This window comes from Bufo bufo, chromosome 5 (assembly GCF_905171765.1).
Source record: "Bufo bufo chromosome 5, aBufBuf1.1, whole genome shotgun sequence".
In the NCBI taxonomy this organism is placed as follows: Eukaryota; Metazoa; Chordata; class Amphibia; order Anura; family Bufonidae; genus Bufo; species Bufo bufo.
Window position 1 is genome coordinate 493,896,604 of NC_053393.1, and position 21,959 is coordinate 493,918,562.

The 21,959-nt window shown below is 49.4% G+C and overlaps 1 protein-coding gene across 5 annotated transcripts in view; it reads right to left on the reverse strand.

Annotated features, from left to right (window-relative positions):
* The window catches only part of EPC1 (enhancer of polycomb homolog 1), a 101,961-nt gene that overhangs the window by 59,782 nt on the left and 20,220 nt on the right, over positions 1-21,959 (reverse strand). The window contains exon 1 of one of the 5 annotated variants that reach the window (XR_005779320.1): positions 4,914-5,066. The exons of 3 other annotated variants lie outside the window; for them this stretch is intronic. Coding sequence is in view for 1 of the 2 variants with exons in the window: in XM_040434265.1 (XP_040290199.1) it covers positions 4,914-5,066 (153 nt within the window). In the remaining variant the exon portion in view is untranslated. Of the gene's footprint in view, positions 1-4,913; positions 5,417-21,959 lie in introns of those variants that run through there. One more of the 5 variants, XM_040434265.1, reaches the window with a different exon arrangement.

A 21,959-nucleotide genomic window follows, 5' to 3' on the forward strand; every position in this document is an offset into this window, starting at 1 on the left:
TTTTCAGTTGCAGAATTTTCTGACACATGTGAAGGCACCCGAATACACCCTTAAGACCTTTTGTGTTAAGGTGGATTTAAACGTGCCAAGGAGCAGCTTATTGGGGGGAAGAAAGCATTCCTTCCCGACAGTCGGCTACCCATTCAGAGGGGGTGAAGCCTGTATTTACCTGCACCGATCACCTCCACAGTATGATAACGAACGATGGCTATTGTGATCGCTCGTCCTCGTTCAGCAGATCGCCGTTTACACACCACTACCTGCTGCCCAGATAATTTAGGCTCTTGCATGAACGACAGGATCACAGTTGTTGCTTACTGATGACAATGGACTAGTACTGTGATGGCTAACCTCCGCCACTCCAGCTGTGGTAAAACTACAACTCCCAACATGTACACTTGCTTGGCTGTTCTCAGAACGCCATAAAAATGAATGGAGCATGCTGGTAGTAGTAGTTTCACATCACTGGACTAGTATGTTAGGCTGGGTTCACACATGTGCTTTGAACTCCGGTGGAGGAACATTCTGCCGGCGTTCACTCATACATGCCATCTTTCAGCCGGACCAAAATAAATAAATACACAGCATCATTTGGGGACGGATCCCATTACAGTGAGTGGGGATCTCGTGGTGCATGGTGGTGTCCGGCTATGCCGGCAGTATGGTACTCCGCCAGAGTTCAAAGTGCATGTGTGAGCCCAGCCCATTATAAAACTGAATAGGGAGAAGAGATCATTACAAATCTATAATATCTGTTTGAGATCCTGTGAGAAGCCATGACACCAGTGTGAACACAGCTCTGCTTGCAAAATGTTCTTCTGCTGATCTAAATCCATTTCCTCCTGCCATTAATCGCTGTGTATACAGGACCTGTAGTGACCAAACCTCCAACTGTATTGTCGGAGTCCGGCTCCAGCAGTGGGAAAGTAGCTAACTGGGGGGGGGCTGCTTTAGATGGTTATATCTTGTGAATGGTAGCAGCTAGAAACATGCAACTGGTCTTGTTTGAAAGCTGGCCAGAATGACGGAATGATCTTCAGTACAGGGGAAGATATCACTGATAGAAATCTGGATGCAGTGAATGAAGCTGAAAGTGAAAGTAAAAGCAGGTTTTACCCGCGATTATTAGTGACTCGATTTCTTAGGCTAGTTTAAAATTAGCGGCAGTGGAGTCCAGCAGGCGGGTGAACAACCTGTTGATCTGTTCTGCCGCTAGTTCACGTGTGCCCCCAGACTGCCGCTCTGTCCCCATTGACTACAATGGAGGTGGGGACGGAGTTCTGGCGGTAGCACGGCAGCGCACGCCGAGAGGCGGCCGGACTAAAAGTACTGCATGAGGTACTTTTTGTCCAGCTGCCTCTCGGCGTGCGCTGCCGCCTGAACAGCGCCCCCGCCCCCCATTATAGTCAATAGGGATGGAGCGGCAGTGCGAGGGCACACGTGAACTAGTGGCAGGACAGATCCGACAGGCTGTTCAGCCGCCGGACTCCCCTGCCGCTAGTGTGAAAGTAGCCTAACAGTGATTTCTCCTCTGTTGCTTGGACTTTAGCTGTCATTGTGTAGGAGCCTGGAATGCCAACTTTCAAACAAGACCAGTTGCATGTTTCTAGCTGCTACCTTTCAGGAGATAGCAGCATCTAAAGCAGCCCCCCCCCGCTCACTACTTTTCCCACTGGCTGAGCTGGACTCTGGCAGTACAATTCGGGGGCTAAAGGCTGACAGTTACCATTGTAATTGGATTCTATTTTACCAGCAATTTTAACATTGGGGAAAGGCGGTGAAAATTTCCAGCTTTCCCCATCAGATCCTATAGTCACCCCCTTCCCCAATAAACAGATGCCTTAGATACGACTGACAGCCATTTATTGTGCTTACATGATAGAAATACCACGATCATTGGACAGATCTGAAGAGCCATTACGGAGGAGACGGCTGCTGGTCAATCCCACATTCGGTACCAGTAAAGGGACCAGGCCTGGCTGAGAACTATACAATGGATGAAAACCACACATTACAGGGACAAAACTGGACAACGTGGCGTTGATGCCCCCAGCAGCCAGTCAGCTCACGCTCGTTCTTACAGGCCTTTCTTAAAGGGGTGGTCCCACAATGACCATTAGATAATAAATGTCTGATGGACGGCGGCCCCACAACCACAGCGAGGAGAACTTTAAAGGGCTTCTGTCACCCCACAAAAGTCTTTTTTTTTTTTTTGGATAGTTACATTCCTTATAGCGCGATATAGGAGAATATAATCTTATCACTTACTTTCATGCGGCCGTTTCTTTAGAAAACGAAGTTTTATAATATGTAAATCCGGTCTCTACCAGCAAGTAGGGCGTCTACTTGCTGGTAGCCGCAGCAGAAAACCGCCCCCTCGCCGTGTTGATTGACAGGGCCAGCCGTGATCTCCTCCTCCGGCCGGCCCAGTCAGTATTTCAAAAATCGCGCGCCTCTGTTCATTCGGCGCAGGCGCTCTGAGATGAGGAGGCTCGTCTCCTCAGCACTCCCTCAGTGCGCCTGCGCCGATGACGTCTTCTCTTTCGGTGATGTCATCGGCGCAGGCGCACTGAGGGAGTGCTGAGGAGACGAGCCTCCTCATCTCAGAGCGCCTGCGCCGAATGAACAGAGGCGCGCGATTTTTGAAATACTGACAGGGCCGGCCGGAGGAGGAGATCACGGCTGGCCCTGTCAATCAACACGGCGAGGGGGCGGTTTTCTGCTGCGGCTACCAGCAAGTAGACGCCCTACTTGCTGGTAGAGACCGGATTTACATATTATAAAACTTTGTTTTCTAAAGAAACGGCCGCATGAAAGTAAGTAAGACTATTATATTCTCCTATATCGCGCTATAAGGAATATAACTATCCAAAAAAAAAAAAAAAAGACTTGTGGGGTGACAGAAGCCCTTTAAATGGAGTAAGGCTTGTGTCCTGTCACTAGGACGAAGGCTACACTCACACAACCGTAGTGTTTAGCGGATCCGCAAAACACGGATACGGACCGATGTGCACTCTGCAATCTGCGCACCGCATATGGCCGCCGCTATCATAGAAAATGCCTATTCTTGTCCGCAGTTGTGAAGAATAGCACGTGCTCTATATTTTTTGTGGGGCCGCAGAACAGAACTACGGATGTGGACAGCACACAGTCTGCTCTCAGCATCTTTTGTGGCCCCATTGAAATGAATGGGTCCGCACCCATTCTGCAAAATTGCGGACTCGTTCATACAGTCGCGTGAATGAGCCCTAAGAAAGATAGCGGAGTACTGCTCCGGTCATCACCTAGACACTGAATGGAGCAGCATTTATCAAAACTGGTGTAAAGGAAAACTGACCAATCAGATTCCACCTTTCATTTTCCAAAGGAGCCCTGAAAAATGAAAGCTGGAATCTGATTGGTTGTTATGGGCAACTAACTGGTTGTTATGGGCAACCAGTTCTACTTTACACCAGCTTTGATAAATCTCCCTCACTGGCATAACCCCTTTAATCGGAAGATGCAATCTGAGCAACAGTTTTCCCATCACAAACTTCTCTGGCATATGGATGGGATAACCTAAAAATATATGATCAGTGGGGGGGGGGGGGGGTCCTGGGACGGACCTCCCAGCTGTGCTTGACATTGGATCAAATACACCAGGTTGGTCCACTGACTGGAAAGCCTCATTCACATGTCAGTGTTCCACGGACAGCACACGTCCCCATTCATTTTAATGTATTTACACATCAGTGTTTTACCGCTATCCGTGTTTACGGCACGGACGCATGCTCTATTTTTCAGCTGTGCGGGGTCAGTGAAACACGGACAGCAAAAAACAGACCCTCGCCCCACACGGATGCATCACTGACCATCTGCGCACAGATTTGAACACAGACGTGTGAATGAGGCTTAACCGGTCCATCCGACGCCTTTTTGGAAACGTCAAGTGCGGCCGATACATATACGCCGGAGGTGCGGGCTGAGCGGGAGAGACCTCAGATGTCAGATCCCAACTCATACATTTAGGGCATATTCCATCAATGGTAGGAAACGTCGCCGACACGTTGTAACGAGTTACACGCTGTAACAGTATCATAAGACAGAGGTGGTTACAGATGTGCTACCTAGGAAAGGCCTTGCATCTTGCGCATTGCCCCACATAGATACAAGCAGATAACTCAAAAAAGACATAATATATTCTAATGCAATTTTATTTCACATACCATTAGGGCAGTTTACATAGAAATCGGCAGCAGCACACCACAGGACAGCATGTATTACATAGGAGGCTGTGATCAGCTACAACTCCTATAGGAGGCCCCTGCAGTAACGCTGACTTTACATTATGCCAGTTTAATTCCACTAATAACATGAGGCAATCGTTTAGCCCGATCACTTTTCATTCAGTCGCATCGTCCCCATAAATGATGCCTCCATTGAATCTCTTCACAAACCCCCATCATCCAGGAGGCGGCGGCCAGGCCTCAGCTGTCAAGCCTGGATGTACACAAACAATCCCACAAGGTGAGGAGCACAGCGCGTTCTCGGGCTCCCCCCGGCGGCCTCTAGCCGCTACTGCGCGCCCCTCAACAAAACAGCGAGAAACAGGCCCAGCCCAAAGACAGGAACCCACACAACAAAATGGCGGACCGCGGCCCCGTCACGTGACCCCCTTTGTGCCTTTCGGCTCGGAATTCACCCCAATAATGCGGTCGGTCACCACAACGGAAGGCACGTGTACGTTATAGAGGAGTCAGGCTAACGGAGGCCGGTGCTGGCGGGCCGGCAGACACAAGGAGAGCGGCAGCTGCGCCACCCTCGCCTCCCCCCTCCTCCTCAGGCGGCCGTGAGGAGAAAATGGCGGCCATTTTGTGCAAGCTTGCGCAGAGCCGATACCGGGCTACGGCAGTAAAGAAAATGAGAATTATTACCGACTCCTCTTCCTTCTCCATGCCCGTGGGCATTTGGGGCACGGCCCGGTTGATGGAGGCATATTCGTGCAGGTCCGGGAGATCCTCACAGCGGAAGACGGGTAACGGTTTGGACGCATCCAGCGCCCGAGCCCGGAACGATAATTTGCTCATTTTCTGTCTACCACAACAAAGCCATGCGACCGACGAGCGGGGAAATCCTCCCGTGCCGCGATGCTCTCATGGGGGGTCTCCGTGCTCTGCCGCCGCTTTCCCACCAGCCGCCGTGATCAAAATGGCGCCTTTCCCGGTGCTCCGGGTTATCCGTAGCTCGGTTCGGGGTGTTATTTTGTGGGGTTCTATGCGCTCCGGTGTCTCTCTTTCGCCCTCCCTCTTCAATACGCCATGGCCAACATGGCGGACATTAAAACTCCGCTGTCTGCTCCCCCAGCCAACCCGAGCTGCGCAGCCATTCCCAGAGTGCATAGCGCGCCTGCGCGTCCGCCGGGCCCGGGCCAGCCGCAGAGGCCGGGAGCGCGCAGCGGACAGGCGGGGGCGCGCCTCATACTAGAGCCCGGACTACTGGGAGGTGATGGACGGAGATACCGGGGGGTTACGTGTCATCCTTCTCCTCTCAGAGCCCCTGTCCAGGGATCCTCTACACCGTATCTTACATTCTCAACGTTTCTGCTTGCTGTCAGTGAATGGAAGCATAGATTGGTTTACAGCCAGAGGTTGTAGATTGGTCTTGATTACATCCAGCTAGTCCAGCACTATTTAAAGGGGTTGTCAGAGACATAAAAAGGTTAGGGGGTTGGGGATGCACTTAAAAAAAAAAGAAACACTCACCTTGCCAGCGAGAAGTGGGGCATGCCATCTACATGCGCTTCCCCTCTGCCGCCCAATAAATGGCCTCAGCAGTGATTTGTGATTGGCCAGCAGCAGTGACGGGCATGGCGACAGCACATCACGGTGCGGAGCTAGAACCAGGTGTGTGTTTTTTTTTAACCCATGCCTGGTTACCCCTTACATTGTGTAGGTGTCAAACAAGCCATTTAAAGGGGTTGTCCAGTTTCAGGAGGAATACAGACAACCCTGCCTGCAATAAATACGTGTTAAAGGGGTCGTCTCACTTTAGCAAATGACATTGATAATGTAGAGAAAGTTACTACAAGGCTCTTACTAATGTATTGTGATTGTCCATGTTGCCTCCTTTGGTGGCTGGATTTATTTTTCTATCACATTTTAAACACTACTCATTTCCATGGTTACGACCACTCTGCAATCCAGCAGTGATGGTCGTGCTTGCACACTATAGGAAAAAGCACCGGCCTCTCTAGTGGCCGGGAGTGCACATCAGCCAGTGATTTCTCCTATAGTGTGCAAGCACGACCATCACTGATGGATTGCATGGTGGTCGTAACCATGGAAACGAGCAGTGTATATTGTGATAGAAAAATGAATCCAGCCACCAAAGGAGGCAATATGGAGAATCACAATACATTAGTTAAGTGCCTGGTAGTAACTTTTTCTATGTGATAAAGGCAATTTGCTGAAGAGAGACAACCCCTTTAAGTACTTACCTGACAGATCCCACTTTGGTTCTCCCAGCCAAGCTATTTACCCAGCTGCACCAGTGACGTCACATCAACAACACATGACCGCTGCAGCCAATCACTGGCTTCATCAGCTGCACTGTTGAAGCCAGCGATTGGCTGCAGCAGTCACCGACATGATGTTAGCACTGCGGCTGGGCAAACTGAGTGGCATCTGTCAAGTAAGTACTTGCCACTTCTTTATTGCAGGTGAACCCTTAGGCCTCTTTCACACGGGCGTTGCGGGAAAATGTGCGGGAGCGTTGCAGGAACACGCACAATTTTTCTGCGCGAGTGCAAAACATTGTAATGCGTTTTGCACCCGCGTGAGAAAAATCGCCCATGTTTGGTACCCGAACTTCTTCACTGAAGTTCGGGTTTAGGATCGGTGTTCTGTAGAATGTATTATTTTCCCTTATAACATGGTTATAAGGGAAAATAATAGGATTCGGAATACAGAATGCACAGTAAAACATCGCTGGAGGGGTTAAAAAAAAAATTAGTCCACTTGATCGCGCAGCCGGCATCTCCTTCTGTCTCCTTCTTTGCTGATTGTAGGAACAGGACCTGTGGTGACGTCACTCCGGTCATCACATGATCTTTTACCATGGTGACGGACCATGTGACGACCGGAGTGATGTCACTACAGGTCCTGTTCCTACAATCAGCAAAGAACGAGATGCCGGCTGCGCGATCAAGTGGACTAATTTTTTTTTTAACCCCTCCAGCGATGTTTTACTATGCATTCTGTATTCAGAATGCTATTATTTTCCCTTATAACCATGTTATAAGGGGAAATAATAATGATCGGGTCCCCATCCCGATGGTCTCCTAGCAACCGTGCATGAAAATCGCACCGCATCCGCACTTGCTTGCGATTTTCACGCAACCCCATTCACTTATATGGGGCCTGCGTTGCGTGAAAAACGCAGAATATAGAGCATGCTGCGATTTTCACGCAACGCTCAAGTGATGCGTGAAAATCACCGCTCATGTGAACAGCCCCATAGAAATGAATGGGTCCGGATTCAGTGCGGGTGCAATGCGTTCACCTCACGCATTGCACCCGCGCGGAATACTCGCCCGTGTGAAAGGGGCCTAAGGGGTTCTCTGGAATGTTGATATTGATTACCTATCCCCAGTATGGGTCATTAATATCAGATTGGCGGGGGTCTGACTCCTGCCACCCCCACAATTAGCTGTATGAAAAGGCCTCTTCCTGGGTCAGTGACGTCACATGGCCTAGTCCAGGCATGCTCAACCTGCGGCCCTCCAGCTGTTGTAAAACTACAACTCCCACAATGCCCTGCTGTAGGCTGTTCGAGCATGCTGGGAGTTGTAGTTTTGCAACAGCTGGAGGGCCGCAAGTTCAGCATGCCTGCCTAGTCCAGCAATATGAAAATCCTGGAGAACTTCTTTAGGGCATATTCACTTACAACTAGCAAAGATCTTGAAAACAGCAAGGAATTAGAAAACCGAAGAACTTTTCAGCATACAGCAAATAAAACACAGTGCAGTTCCTGGATCGGATTCATTGAGCGCTGTGGTCTGGATGCGGCGTCCTCCTGGACAGTGTTGGGGGACCCATGTTCTCAGACATGTGTGGATCAGGCTCCGTACACGTCACTGTATTTTTCATCTGCATTTTTTGCAGATCGGATGAGGATTAATTCATTTCAGTGGGGGCCACAAAAACCATATGTATTTCCGTTTCTACATCCCAGAAAAAAATAATTCCTAGGCATTTTAACACAGGGCGGGATGTGCAGAACAGGAAAGTGCAGGGAGCACATGGCTGGGATACAGGTCACAGGTGAGAATAACTTTTTAAAGGGGTTGTCTGGGTTCTTTAAACCCTACCGCCCCCATAGTGCACTCGCACACCAGCCCTGCTACAGAGAGGACTCCCGATCGGGCGCGCATTAGAGAGGACTCCCGATCGGGCGCGCATTAGAGAGGACTCCCGATCGGGCGCGCATTAGAGAGGACTCCCGATCGGGCGCGCATTAGAGAGGACTCCCGATCGGGCGCGCATTAGAGAGGACTCCCGATCGGGCGCGCATTAGAGAGGACTCCCGATCGGGCGCGCATTAGAGAGGACTCCCGATCGGGCGCGCATTAGAGAGGACTCCCGATCGGGCACGCATTAGAGAGGACTCCCGATCGGGCGCGCATTAGAGAGGACTCCCGATCGGGCGCGCATTAGAGAGGACTCCCGATCGGGCGCGCATTAGAGAGGACTCCCGATCGGGCGCGCATTAGAGAGGACTCCCGATCGGGCGCGCATTAGAGAGGACTCCCGATCGGGCGCGCATTAGAGAGGACTCCCGATCGGGCGCGCATTAGAGAGGACTCCCGATCGGGCGCGCATTAGAGAGGACTCCCGATCGGGCGCGCATTAGAGAGGACTCCCGATCGGGCGCGCATTAGAGAGGACTCCCGATCGGGCGCGCATTAGAGAGGACTCCCGATCGGGCGCGCATTAGAGAGGACTCCCGATCGGGCGCGCATTAGAGAGGACTCCCGATCGGGCGCGCATTAGAGAGGACTCCCGATCGGGCGCGCATTAGAGAGGACTCCCGATCGGGCGCGCATTAGAGAGAACTCCCGATCGGGGCGCGCATTAGAGAGGACTCCCGATCGGGCGCGCATTAGAGAGGACTCCCGATCGGGCGCGCATTAGAGAGGACTCCCGATCGGGCGCACACTGGAGGAACAGGGGTGAGAATTAGTGATCTGAGCTCACCAACCTGTGGCCTATTCAGTGGTTTATAGGGCCGGTCTGAGGTGACACACACCCTTTAGTACAGCCATAGTAAAGCAGTGTGAATAAAACCTTAGGATTCCTTCTGGTAAACCTGGGTACAACCCAATACGGCCACCATTACGTGTCCCACAGTTTTTCCAAGGCTCCTGAACTTACCTAGTTGTACAGGATAGGTCCATACACCTCCTATGACTTTGGGAGGGTTCTCCTAGCTCTCTTATAAGCTGGTACTAATTGCGGTATATGCAGCGTCTTTTCAGCAGCGATTAATCTTGACAAATGGGACTTCATTAAAAGGCATATTTGTTGCCTATACACAGGATAGGTGATAACGTCCCTGGGGGCCCCACCGGTCACTAGAACAGGGTCCCAAGACCCCGTGTTCCTCCTCACAGGATAAGTTTGAATGGAGCGGCAGTCGGGCATGTGTACTGGTCTATGGAGCCAGCGAATAGAGCCGAGGACTGCTCTTTGGGTGACCCCTGAGTCCCGGCCACTGCCTTCTCCATACACAATATCACAAAGGTATTAAAAAGTTGCCTGACATTCTAAAACTGAAGTATAACTAGCTTGTAAGCCCCACTGGGGACAGTGAATGATGATAATATCTGTAAGGTTTGGCAGAATAAGTATAATATACAGTCTATAGATATTAGATAGAATGTAATAAGTATAAATATAATAAGCTTTATATAAGTGTGTAAAAAAAAAAAAATGGCCGCCACTGCACCTCTCCACCTTGTTGATGGTTCCTTGGTCTTTACTCCTAGCGATGGGGATCATTCCCCTCATATGACTGTGGCAGGGAACCAACAGTTCAGACATCTCCTCAGTGTCCAGCGACTGGTTGGGCAGGCCTGGCATGTCAAAATGGGAAGTGGAGGTCACTGGGAACGGGAGCAGCTTCAGAATGGTAGCGGTGGGCGATGGGTTTAGGCGATTAATGCTTCTTTTTGATTTTATAGCCCCCCCCCCCCCCTTTTTTTTTAATCTCCTTGGAAAATCCATACGGCGGTTCCGCAATACACGAGTCACCAGCCGTGTGCATTCCGCATCACGGATGCAAACCCATTCAAATCCGGAGATGTGGTGCGGAACGGAAGCACTGAACGGAAGCACTACGGAGTGCTTCCGTGGTGTTCCATTCTGCAAAAATATAGAACTTGTTCTATCTTTTTGCGGAACGGACGGTTTGCGGACCCCATTCAACGGATTGCGGACCCCATTTTGACGCTGTTTTTACGCAGAGTCACCCTTGTATTGAAAAGAGTGAAATCCGCAGAAAGAAAGAAATTAGCATGGAATAAAAAATGCAAAGCGAACATGAGATTTTTCTAGTCTAATACTTTACAGGTACACCGTGCTGTGCGCATCCGTATGCCCATTCCTCAGTCCTGCAAAAACAACAACGGTGGGACAATTCTGCAGGAGTCAAGAAATGGCACCAAGTGCTCGGCCCGTATCCGCGATTTGCGGATCGCAAAATGGTTACGGTAATGTGGATGAGCCCTAAGTGACCCTCACACAATATGATGCGCCCTTAAAATGGACCCCCAAAGAGTGGATCAGCTCAGCAGGTGTGAGGATCAGTGATGGCCAGTTCGCCCGCGAACACATGCGAGCTGCCATCTTAAATCACAAGTCCAGCGATGCACAGGTAAGCCCTTACCTGTGCGCGAGCCGGTCTGAAACAAATGCGGTCACCGGGAGCAGGCAGTTCCGAGAACAGTCGCCGGGGGCCTTCATCGGACTGTTCTCGGAACTGCCTGCTCCCGGTGACCGCATTTGTTTCAGACCGGCTCGCGGTGCAGGCACAGGTAAGGGCTTACCTGTGCATAGCCGGACTTGCGATTTAAGATGGCAGCCCGCATGTGTTTGCCGGCGAACAATGCGAACTGGCCATCACTGGTGATGATGTCACCAAGTGCAAATTGTTGAATAGAGAAAAAAAAAAAAGGATATAAATGTTTTCTGCGGTGCATCCAATGACTTTAATGAGCCAAACAAACATAGTCCCTTACATCAGCTCATACCTTACAGTGAACAGATGACTATAGAGATGCAATTCCTCATGTTCCCATACATTACACCATTACATTATTAATAACTTTTTGGTAGAATCAGAGGTTTTAAAGGGAACCTGTCACCTGGATTTGGGGTATAGAGCTGAGGACATGGGCTGCTAGATGGCCGCTAGCACATCCGCAATACCCAGTCCCCATAGCTCTGTGTGCTTTTATTGTGTAAAAAAAAACGATTTGATACATTTGCAAATTAACCTGAGATGAGTCCTGTACGTGAGAGGAGTCAGGGACAGGACTCCTCTCAGGTTAATTTGCATATGTATCAAATCGTTTTTTTACACAATAAAAGCACACAGAGCTATGGGGACTGGGTATTGCGGATGTGCTAGCGGCCATCTAGCAGCCCATGTCCCCAGCTCTATGGACAAAATCCCGGTGACAGGTTCTCTCTAACGCATGTACTTTTTCATTGCAAAGCATATGCAAGTGTAGGTGTATGTGTACCAAAAAGTAGACCGAAGCCTCAAACTGGCCTCTTGCACACGAACGTATTTTCATTCCGTTTCCATTCCGGGTTTTTTTTGCGGACGTATACGGAACCATTCATTTCAATGGGTCCGCCACAAAAACAGAAAGTAATCTGTGTGCATTCCATTTCCGTTCCGCAAAGAAATAGAACATGTCCTATTATTGTCCGCATTACTGACAAGGATAGGACTGTTCTGTTAGGGGCCAGCTGTTCCGTTCCGCAAAATACGGAGTGCACGCAGACGTCATCCCTATTTTTTGCGGACCGCAAAATGCATAGGGTCGTGTGCAAGAGGCCTTTGGGAGAGATTTGTAATCGGGAATTTTTTAAGTCCGTTTTTTCCACAGCCTGCATTGTCATTTGTACCAAATTTATCAAATGTCACACAATTTTTGAAACATTTGGCGCCTCTTTAAGTCTAAGGGCCAGTTAACATAGCAGATTTTGAAAAACACGGTTAAAAAAAAAAAAAAGCAGCGTGGAATCCACGTGTCTTTTTTCCAGGACAAAAAAACCTATTTTTTCATGTGATTTTTGATGCATTTTTTTAACCAGTGGGTTCAATACATAGCTGAGTTTTCTGCACCAGAAAATGCTCGGAAAATGCACCAAAACGCATTCATTTCAATGGGGAATTCAGCGCTGAGTCTGCCTCAAGATAGGACAAGTGCTGCTTCTTTAAAAAGCAAACAAACAAGTGCTGCTCCCCATTGAAATGAATTGAATGAAATGAATTCCCATTGAAAGGCAGAAACACTTCAAATTCAGCACCAACAAACTTAGACCTAGTTCACACGAACGTTTTTTTTTGCGAGTGTACGGGCCGTTTTTTTGTGTTCCGTATACGGAACCATTCACTTCAATGGTTTCGTATTAAAAACTGAATGTGTTCCGTAAGCTTTCCGTTTTTCCGTTCCGTTGAAAGATAGAACATGTCCTATTATTGCCCGCAAATCACGTTCCGTGGCTCCATTCAAGTCAATGGGTCCGCAAAAAAACCGGAACACATACGGAAATGCATCCGTATGTCTTCCGTATCTATTGAAAATGTTATGCCCAGCCCAATTTTTTCTATGTAATTACTGTATACTGTATATGCCATATAGTAAACCGGAACGGAAAATGGAACAGAAACGGAAACACAACGGAAACAAAAAACGGAACAACGGATCCGTGAAAATGGACCGCAAAAAACTATGAAAGCCATACGTTCGTGTGAACTAGGCCTTAGTGTGAACTGGCCCTAAGGCCCCTTTCACACGGGCGAGTATTCCGCGCGGATGCGATGCGTGAGTTGAACGCATTGCACCCGCACTGAATCCCGACCCATTCATTTCTATGGGGCTGTTCACATGAGCGGTGATTTTCACGCATCACTTGTGCGTTGCGTGAAAATCGCAGCATGCTCTATATTCTGCGTTTTTCATGCAACGCAGGCCCCGTAGAAGTGAATGGGGTTGCGTGAAAATCGCAAGCATCCGCAAGCAAGTGCGGATGCGATTTGCAACGCATTACAATGTTTTGCACTCGCGCGGAAAAATTGCACCCGCACATTTTCCCGCAATGCCCGTCTGAAAGAGGCCTAACACTTCTATTGTTCCACTTTCTAAGGCACCCTTTTACTGGAGTAAGGTTGCAAATATTTTTGCAACTTTAAAAAGTTGCAGTTGAAAATCTGGCTAGGGCCTCCTGCACACGACCGTATGGTTTTGCGGTCCCCAAAAAATACGGATGACATCTGTGTGCATTCCGTATTTTGCGGAACGGAACAGCTGGCCCCTAATAGAACAGTACTATCCTTGTCCGTAATGCGGACAATAATATGACAAGTTCTATGTTGGAACGGTACGGAAACGGAAGGCATACAGAGTACCTTCCGATTTTTTTGGCGGATCCATTGAAATGAATGGTTCCGTATATGGTCCATATAAGGAACGCAAAAAAATGGAACTGAAACGGAAAAAAGGAGGCCTAAGGGTCCATTCACATGTCTGCAAATGGGTTCGCATCCGTTCCACAATATCGGGAACGAGTGCGGACCCGTTAAATGGATGCGGAGAGCACACGGAGGGATCCGCAATACACCACGGACGTGTGAATGGACCCTAGGGGTTCTTTCACACTTGCGTTGTGAAGATCCAGAAAGCAGTTCAGTCACCGGAACTGCCTCCCGGATACGGAAATCCGTGTGTAAATGGATAGCATTTGTAGATGAATCCAGATGCGGATGAAACACCGGATGCGCAGACCGGAAAACCAGTTCCGTTTAGCCGGAACACTTGGTGACGAATCCAGCATTAATGCATTTCAATGGAAAATAATGCCGGATCCGGCATTCCGTTAAGTGTTCCGGAATTTTGGACGGAGAAAATACCGCAGCATGCTGCAATATTTTCTCCGGCCTAATACCGTAAGAGTGACTGAACTGATGCATCCCTGAACGGATTGTTCTCCATTCAGATTGCATTAGGATAAAACTGATCATTTTTTTCCGGTATTGACACCCTAGGACGGAACTCAATACCGGAAAAGAAAAACGCTAGTGTGAAAGTGCCCTTACCCCGCTCCCTGGCACCCACGTTGCTCCTGATGCCCACACAGCCGCCGCTGCATCTCCCCGTCACGCAGATAAAAACATCCGGGGGAGGAGGGGGGGGGGGGGGGGGCGTGCCAATAGCAGGCCGCAACCAGAACGAGCCTCCCTATTGTCACCCGCGAGGGAGGGAACAGGGCAGTATAACCTGTATGAGGTGCCCGGGCATTTTGGGGGACATTATATGTATTGGATAACCCCTTTAACATGAGGGTCTTAGTTAGTACGGATAACTACTAACTTTAATAATGGCCCATCAGAAATCATATGTAAACATTAATTGACACTTAGGTGCCAAGTATTTTTTCAGCAGTCTCAGAGACTCGGTATTTTCTTGTTCGCAAAACGGGCAAGAATATGACATGTTCTATCACTTTGAAATGTATGGCTCTGCATCCATTCCGGAAAAAATGTGGATCGGATGCAGAACAGAAATACGGTCGTACTCACTCTATGAATATGCTAAGAACCTCTTGTTTATTCTTATAGTGATTGTAACATTATACGGTATATTCTGTGTGCTGTTGCGTTGTATGAAGCTTTATATTCATGTGTGCTGCACCTGCTCAACACAACAGTGCCCCCCTGTGGACAGAGAGCTGCAGGCACATACTGTCTCCGCAGACCATCTTGAAATAAAAAAGTAACCCCTGGAAGATTTAGCATGCCTCTCCACTTTATAGAGTAAACTGGTGCCAGTTAATCTCCCAGTAGGCCAACCCCTTCCCACATGGCCCCACAGGTTCACATGTGTCTAATCTCTAGTATTCTATTCCAGTATTGAAAGAGAATAACGGATCTGGCATATGCCTGTGCCGCACGGATCCCATTCACTATAATGGGGATCTATAAGGTGTTCGGCGTGAATACCAGCATTCTGCTGAACATTATACCATTACATGCAGCGTATGCCGCAATCTGTGAAGGAGTATACGGCCAGAACATCCGCTGCAGATGTGAACTTAGCCCTAGGTGGTGTCTATTCTGTTTGTACAAGTACAGTATATTTTATTTCTATGAATGGGGGGACAGGGGCGTCGTTAGGTCAAAACATTCGGAGCTTGAGTCCCGGATGTTTTGTCCAGTGCCCCGAATGTTATGCTGGCCTGGTAGCATTTAAAAAAAATAATTTGGCTATTCCCCACCCCCCTTGTACTTGTTCCGCTATTTGCGGGCTGCGCGGGCATGAGTTCAGTCACTTCGGTACACAATCCCATCCTGCGGCGCGTGATCCCGTGAGACCCGGGATCACGCGCCGCAGGATGGAATTGCGCACCCAAGTGCCTGAACTCATGCCCACGCAGCCCGCAAGTAGCAGATCAGCGGAACAAGTACAAGGGGGGTGGGGGGATAATCTGTGAGGTTGCCCAGACGGTTAGGCCCTTCACAGCAGTTATAAACCCCTTTCAGCAGTCCCCCATTCACTGAAGGATGGGGGCGTGGTACAGTGGGCTTGTGCCCCTGATGGCGGATAATAAAGAACAACAACTGATGATCTGGCACCTATCAGTTACAGTTGGCTGGATGAGTCGGTGTGGGGGCTCCATGCTTAGGGTCATAACCTGGACCGATGGACTGACCTTCCTGTTTGCAGGGTTACATAAGACATTAGTTTTGCTGAATAGAGCACATTGTATACATAGTTTAATTGGAATCGGTCGCTACAATCTTGGACCATTACACACGAGGAGTCCAGATCACTATTTTTTATTTTCCTCCCGTTCCCCCTACTGTCAGGTCTCAAAGCTGTGCTGAAATACATGGTCTGGACTGCTGTACTAACGAGGGGACTCATCAGCATGCACTGCAGTCCTGACAACTTATTTCAGGGCAAATCTGAGCACTGATAGATAGAGGGGGAGAGAGAATAGTTGGACTATTAACTGGGGAAATACTGGAGTAGTATATGGAGCCCAGATAGCACAATTTTTTCCCCCCTATTTTCCTACTTCCTCAGTGGTCAGCGCTGTGTATGTGTATATATATACATATACATACACACACTAGCAGAAGGACCCGGCTTCGCACGGGTTTATTTAATCTATTTCATTTAATGTTTGTGTGTGTCGTTAAAAGATAGACAGTATCCACTATAACAGTGACCTCCGCAGCCGCCCACCCCTTAACACTGACCCCCTCCACAGTGCCCCGTCTCCTTAAAATGGGACCTCCACAGCAGCCCACCCCCTTTACTTTGACCTTCACAGCAGCCTGCCCCTTTAACAGCAAGTTCCACAGCACCCCACCCCCTTGACAGCGACATCCACAGGGGCCCGCCCCCTTAACACTGACTAGGGATCGACCGATATTGATTTTTTAGGGCCGATACCGATAATTTGTCAACTTTCAGGCCGATCGCCGATAATTTATACCGATATTCTGGGTATTTTTATTTTTGAGGAAAAAATAAAAAATTCCTACACAAATCTGCTGAAAATTAATGTTTATTGTTAACGTGTATTATTAATTTATTTATTTTGTAAATCTTTTTCATTTATACTTAATATTTTGGTGTTTTTTTTTTTTTACTAACTTTTAGCCCCCTTAGGGACTAGAACCCTTGTCCCATTCACCCTGATAGATCTCTATCAGAGTGAATAGGATCTCGCACTCTCCCTGCTGCCCTGTGCTCTGTGCACACAGCAGCATGGAGCTGACTATGGCAGCCAGGGCTTCAATAGCGTCCTGGCTGCCATGGTAACCGATCGGAGCCCCAGGCTTACACTGCTGGGGCTCTGATCGGAGGAGCAGGGGAGAGGGGATCCTGTGGCCACTGCCACCAATGATTAGAACTGGGGGGGGGGGGCGCACTGCGCCACCAAGGTTTTTACTATTGGGATGGGGGTGGGGGGCGCACTGCGCCACCAATGACTAATACTAGGGGGCTTGAGGGGGGGGGCGCACTGCGCCACCAATGTTTTTACTATTGGGGTGGGGGGCGCACTGCTTGAGGGGGGGGGGCGCACTGCGCCACCAATGAAGATACCTCTCTTTCACATACAGGAGGCGGGAGCTGGCTGCAGAATCACATAGACGGCTCCCGACCTCTATGAGCGGTAGCTGCGATCCGCGGCACCTAAGAGGTTAACTACCGCGGACCGCAGCTGCCGTTCATAGAGGTCGGGAGCCGGCTATGTGATTCTGCAGCCAGCTCCCGCCTCCTGTATTTGAATTAATGAAAGACTCATCTTCATTGGTGGCGCAGCGGCCTCAGCCCCTCCCCTCCTCTTGTCTTCCGTCCTGTCATTGGAGGCAGCGGCAGCAGCATCACAGGGGGAGGAGACACTGCTTCCTTCTCCCCTGTGCTGCGGAGGGAACACAGAACGCGCTGAGAGCAGCGCGTTCTGTGTTCCCCATTCGTTATCGGAATATCGGCAAAATAGATGCCGATAACGTTCAAAATCCTCAATATCGGCCGATATCGGCCAAACCGATAATCGGTCGATCCCTAACACTGACCATAGGTTGCAGTCTCCTTAACTGTGACCTCCACCATTCCCGGCCCCCTTAACAGAGACCTTCACAGCGACTGCCCCTTTAACAGTGATTGCCACAGTACCCCACTCCCTTAACAGTGACCTCACAGTACCCCGCTGCCCCTTTAATAGTGGCCTCCACAGTCCCCTTCTCCCTTAACAGTGATCTTCACAGTGCCCACCCCTTTAACATTTACCTCCACAGTGGCCTTCCCCCTTAGCAGTAACATTCACGGCGCCCTCCTCTTGACCTGCACAGCGCCTGCCCTTTTATTAGTGACCTCCACAATACCCAGTCTCCTTAACAGTGGCCTCTACAGCAATCTGCCCCTTAACACTGACCTCCATAGCGGACCGTCCCCTTAATTGTGACCTCCACAGCAGCCTGCCCCTAGGGTGACCAGAGGTCCGGTTTTAGGCAGGACAGTCCGGCTTTCAGACTCCCTGTCCTCCGTCCTGCACAGGGCCTGGACGGACACAGGGATGTTCTTTTGAACAGCTCACGCTCAGACAGCAGCACTGTGCTGTCTGAGCGTGAGCTGCAGGGAGAAAGTCACCCTCCCTCCCACCCAGGGCTTTTCTTCTCAGAGAAAAGGTGGTGGAACTCACCCACCCCTAGGACCGCCCCTTTAGAGAACAGGGATGCAAGTAAAATTTGGGGGGGCTATAAAAGTAAATGTATGGAATTAAATAATAGATGATTTAAATAGAGGATCTGAAAATATAGATGAAAACGAACTAACAACGAAGGTAATGGCTTCGTATATTGTAAAGCACTAAGTTGTCAGGTCATATGAATAAACTAAAAAAGGTTATGTAGTTCTGAGAAGTCCTCACTTCCTGTTCTTCTGGTAACTCCACACAGTAATGCGAGGCTTTCTCCATGGTGTGGAGAAAGCCTCCTGAGGGGGCGAGCAGGAGTGTCAGGACGCCCACTAATCCTTTCTCTATCTGCAAATCTCCATCCACACCATGGAGAAAGCCTCGCATTACTGTGTGGAGTTACAGACAGAAGAACAGGAAGTGAGGATTTCTCAGAAGAAATAAGGACATTTAAACTGCCAGCCATATGCAGCCTGCACCAGGAGGCTGCCAGTCCATGCTGAGCCTTGTAGTTCTACATTTCAACAACTTGTACAGCAAGTAGATTGTACGCAAAATAAATATTTACCAGAAGTGGTATGCCACGACACTAAACTGCCGCCCGCGCCTCCAGCAGCCGCCCTGCCTGCTGGACGGGCCTGTCAGTGGAGGCGGGGGGTCCCGGGTCTGGGGCCGCAGACAGCAATGGAGTCGGCCTGGGGGCGGGGTTTGGGGCCACAGAATCTGCGTCTCCTCTCTCACTCTCTCCGCCGCTGTCAGTGTTGGGCGGGCCTGAGCCAGTGGAGAGCCGGAGGTGCCGGAGGCTGCAGGGACTGAGCATTGCTGTAAGTAAGCAGCAGGCCGGCTGGGCCCAGTAACTAAAGGGGGGCGGGGCGAGTCGGCAGAAAATAGGTGGCTGAACGCCGTTTTGGGGCGTTCCGCCAGAAAAAAAGGCCTGCTCCTACCCCTGCAGCTGACAGAAGTTGATTTTTACCTTCATTTTTTCAATCCCCATCGGCTGCAGAGTGGGAGGGGCGTGGCCTAACTGGTTTGGGGGGCGTGTCTTGGTGGGGCCTGGGGGCAGGGTTTTTAAGTCAGTCTTTTGTGGGTGGCCTGAATGGCCACCCTACCTGGCCCCTGAACTGTGACCTCCACAGCACTCCGCTCCCTTAACAGTGTCATCCACAGCAGCCTGCCCCTTTAAAGGAAATCTGTCACCAGGATAATCGCTATTGCAGTAAAGCCATGGCCTCATAGCACTTAGTACCTTATTTCCAGATCTGCCTTTGTTTCAGCAACAGATGTTTTTTATCCTCTGAAAATCCAGTTTATTTGGTCTGCAAATTAGCCAGTAAGGTGCCCAGAGGGGCGTCACTCTTGCAGGAAGGTGCCCAGAGGGGCGTCACTCTTGCAGGAAGGTGCCCAGGCACACCTCCTGCTAGTGCCCAAGCCCGCCCTCATGCTGGAAGCAGGGAAAAGGGGGGCAGAGTTATGGCTTGAATGTGCTGTAGGAGGGGTGGGTGGACACATTGTGGCAGGCGGCGTGCCTGGGCTCCTTCCTGCAAGAGTGACGCCCCTCTGGGCACCTTCCTGCAAGAGTGACGCCCCTCTGGGCACCTTACTGGCTCATTTGCATACCAAATAACCTGGATTTTCAGAGAATAAAAAACATCTGTTGCTGAAACAAAGAAACATCTGGTAATAAGGTACTAAGTGCTATGAGGCCAGCGATTATCCTGGTGACAGATTTCCTTTAAAGGGAGTCTTTCACGCAGATTCACCCTATTAACCTAATAACAGAGTTATGTCCACGGCATCCCCCCTATTAAACCTGTGCTTACCGTTAGTTCCCTGCTAGCATCGTTCTGCAGAAAAACACTTTTAATCCGTATGCAAATGAGGCTGTGAAGGTGCCCAGGGGCGGCGTTACAATAACGCGATAACGCACGGTAAACTGCGATGCCCCGGCCCAACTGTGCTCATTCAATGCGCACACGCTCAGATATCGCGTTCATCGGCGCATGCGCGGGATTACGGACGGGAGGTTAGAGCAAAGACTAAGGGCGGGCAGACGCGGCGGAGGGAAAGTGGCTTAGTATGAAAATGACCCAGGGGCCTGGGCACCAGCCGTTGTAACGCCGCCCCTGGGCACCTTCACAGCCTCATTTGCATACGGATTAAAAGTGTTTTTCTGCAGAACGATGCTAGCAGGGAACTAACGGTAAGCACAGGTTTAATAGGGGGGATGCCGTGGACATAACACTGTTATTAGGTTAATAGGGTGAATCTGCGTGAAAGACTCCCTTTAAAGCTGACCTACAGCAGTGAAGAAAAAATGGCTGGGTTGTTATGGAAACCTGGTGTAAAACAGTATGTGGAGACTAAGGACCTGCGATAAGGGTCATGTGACCAGGCTTCTATTAGCTATAGCATTTTTTGGGAATATCTCAGGAACTGTACATGCTAGAGAGCGGAGACTTGGTCTAAAACCTTCCCGGACACCTGATGTACCTGTGTGCCAAATTTCTGGATTGTAAATGCGACGGTGTGGATTCCTTTAGCCGACATACATACACCCACTCACATACTGACACTTATATATATATATCCAGAAAATGGACGGCACTCCAGTCAGATGAAAAAAATAAGTGATTCCTTTATTCAACCATCCGGTGCAAAGTTTTGGCTCTAAAAGAGCCTTTTTCAAGCAGAGTCTCTGCTTGAAAAAGGCTTATTTAGAGCCGAAACGTTGCACCGGATGGTTGAATAAAGGAATCACTTTTTTTTTTTTTTCTTCATCTGACTGGAGTGCCGTCCATTTTCTGGATTTACTTGTGGGGTAAGAAGTTGATTCCCTAGGAACGTGCACCCAATTTTATCAGTTTATAGTCAGTGCCGCCATTTTTCTTCTATATATATATATATATATATATATATATATATACACACACACATACTTTTAATGCAGTGTTCCCACATGCTTGAGAAATAGAGGAGTGTTGTCTATGGGGGGCTGTCTATGATTCATCTTTTAAGGTCCCTTTACATGGGACGATACAGCAGCAGATTGTCAAGCGTCTGCTCGTCAGTGGAGGAGACCGCGGCTATTACATGCAGCGATCTCCTCCACAGTATGGGGAGGAGCACTCGCTAATGCCATCGCTTTTCCCAATAAAGACATGTTGTTTGCCAGCAGCAGATGCTGTTTACACAGCACTATCTGCTGCCGGCGATAATATTTGTGTCCGCATAAATGATCTATTACCTGATTAAAGAGCGTTTCGGTAATCGGCGTCACCAGATAATCGATAACGAGCATTCCTATGAACACCTGTTAGCGATTATCTGTGGGATAACAGGTGTTAACAGGAACACAGGCAAAAGGGGGGTTGAGGGGTTAAAAAGACAAATATAGGGAAGCAGCGGCCAGGGAGAGAAGAGGCAGGCTGAGAAGCCTGTTCCTGCTTCTTACAGTTTGCCATATTTAATGTACAGAACAGG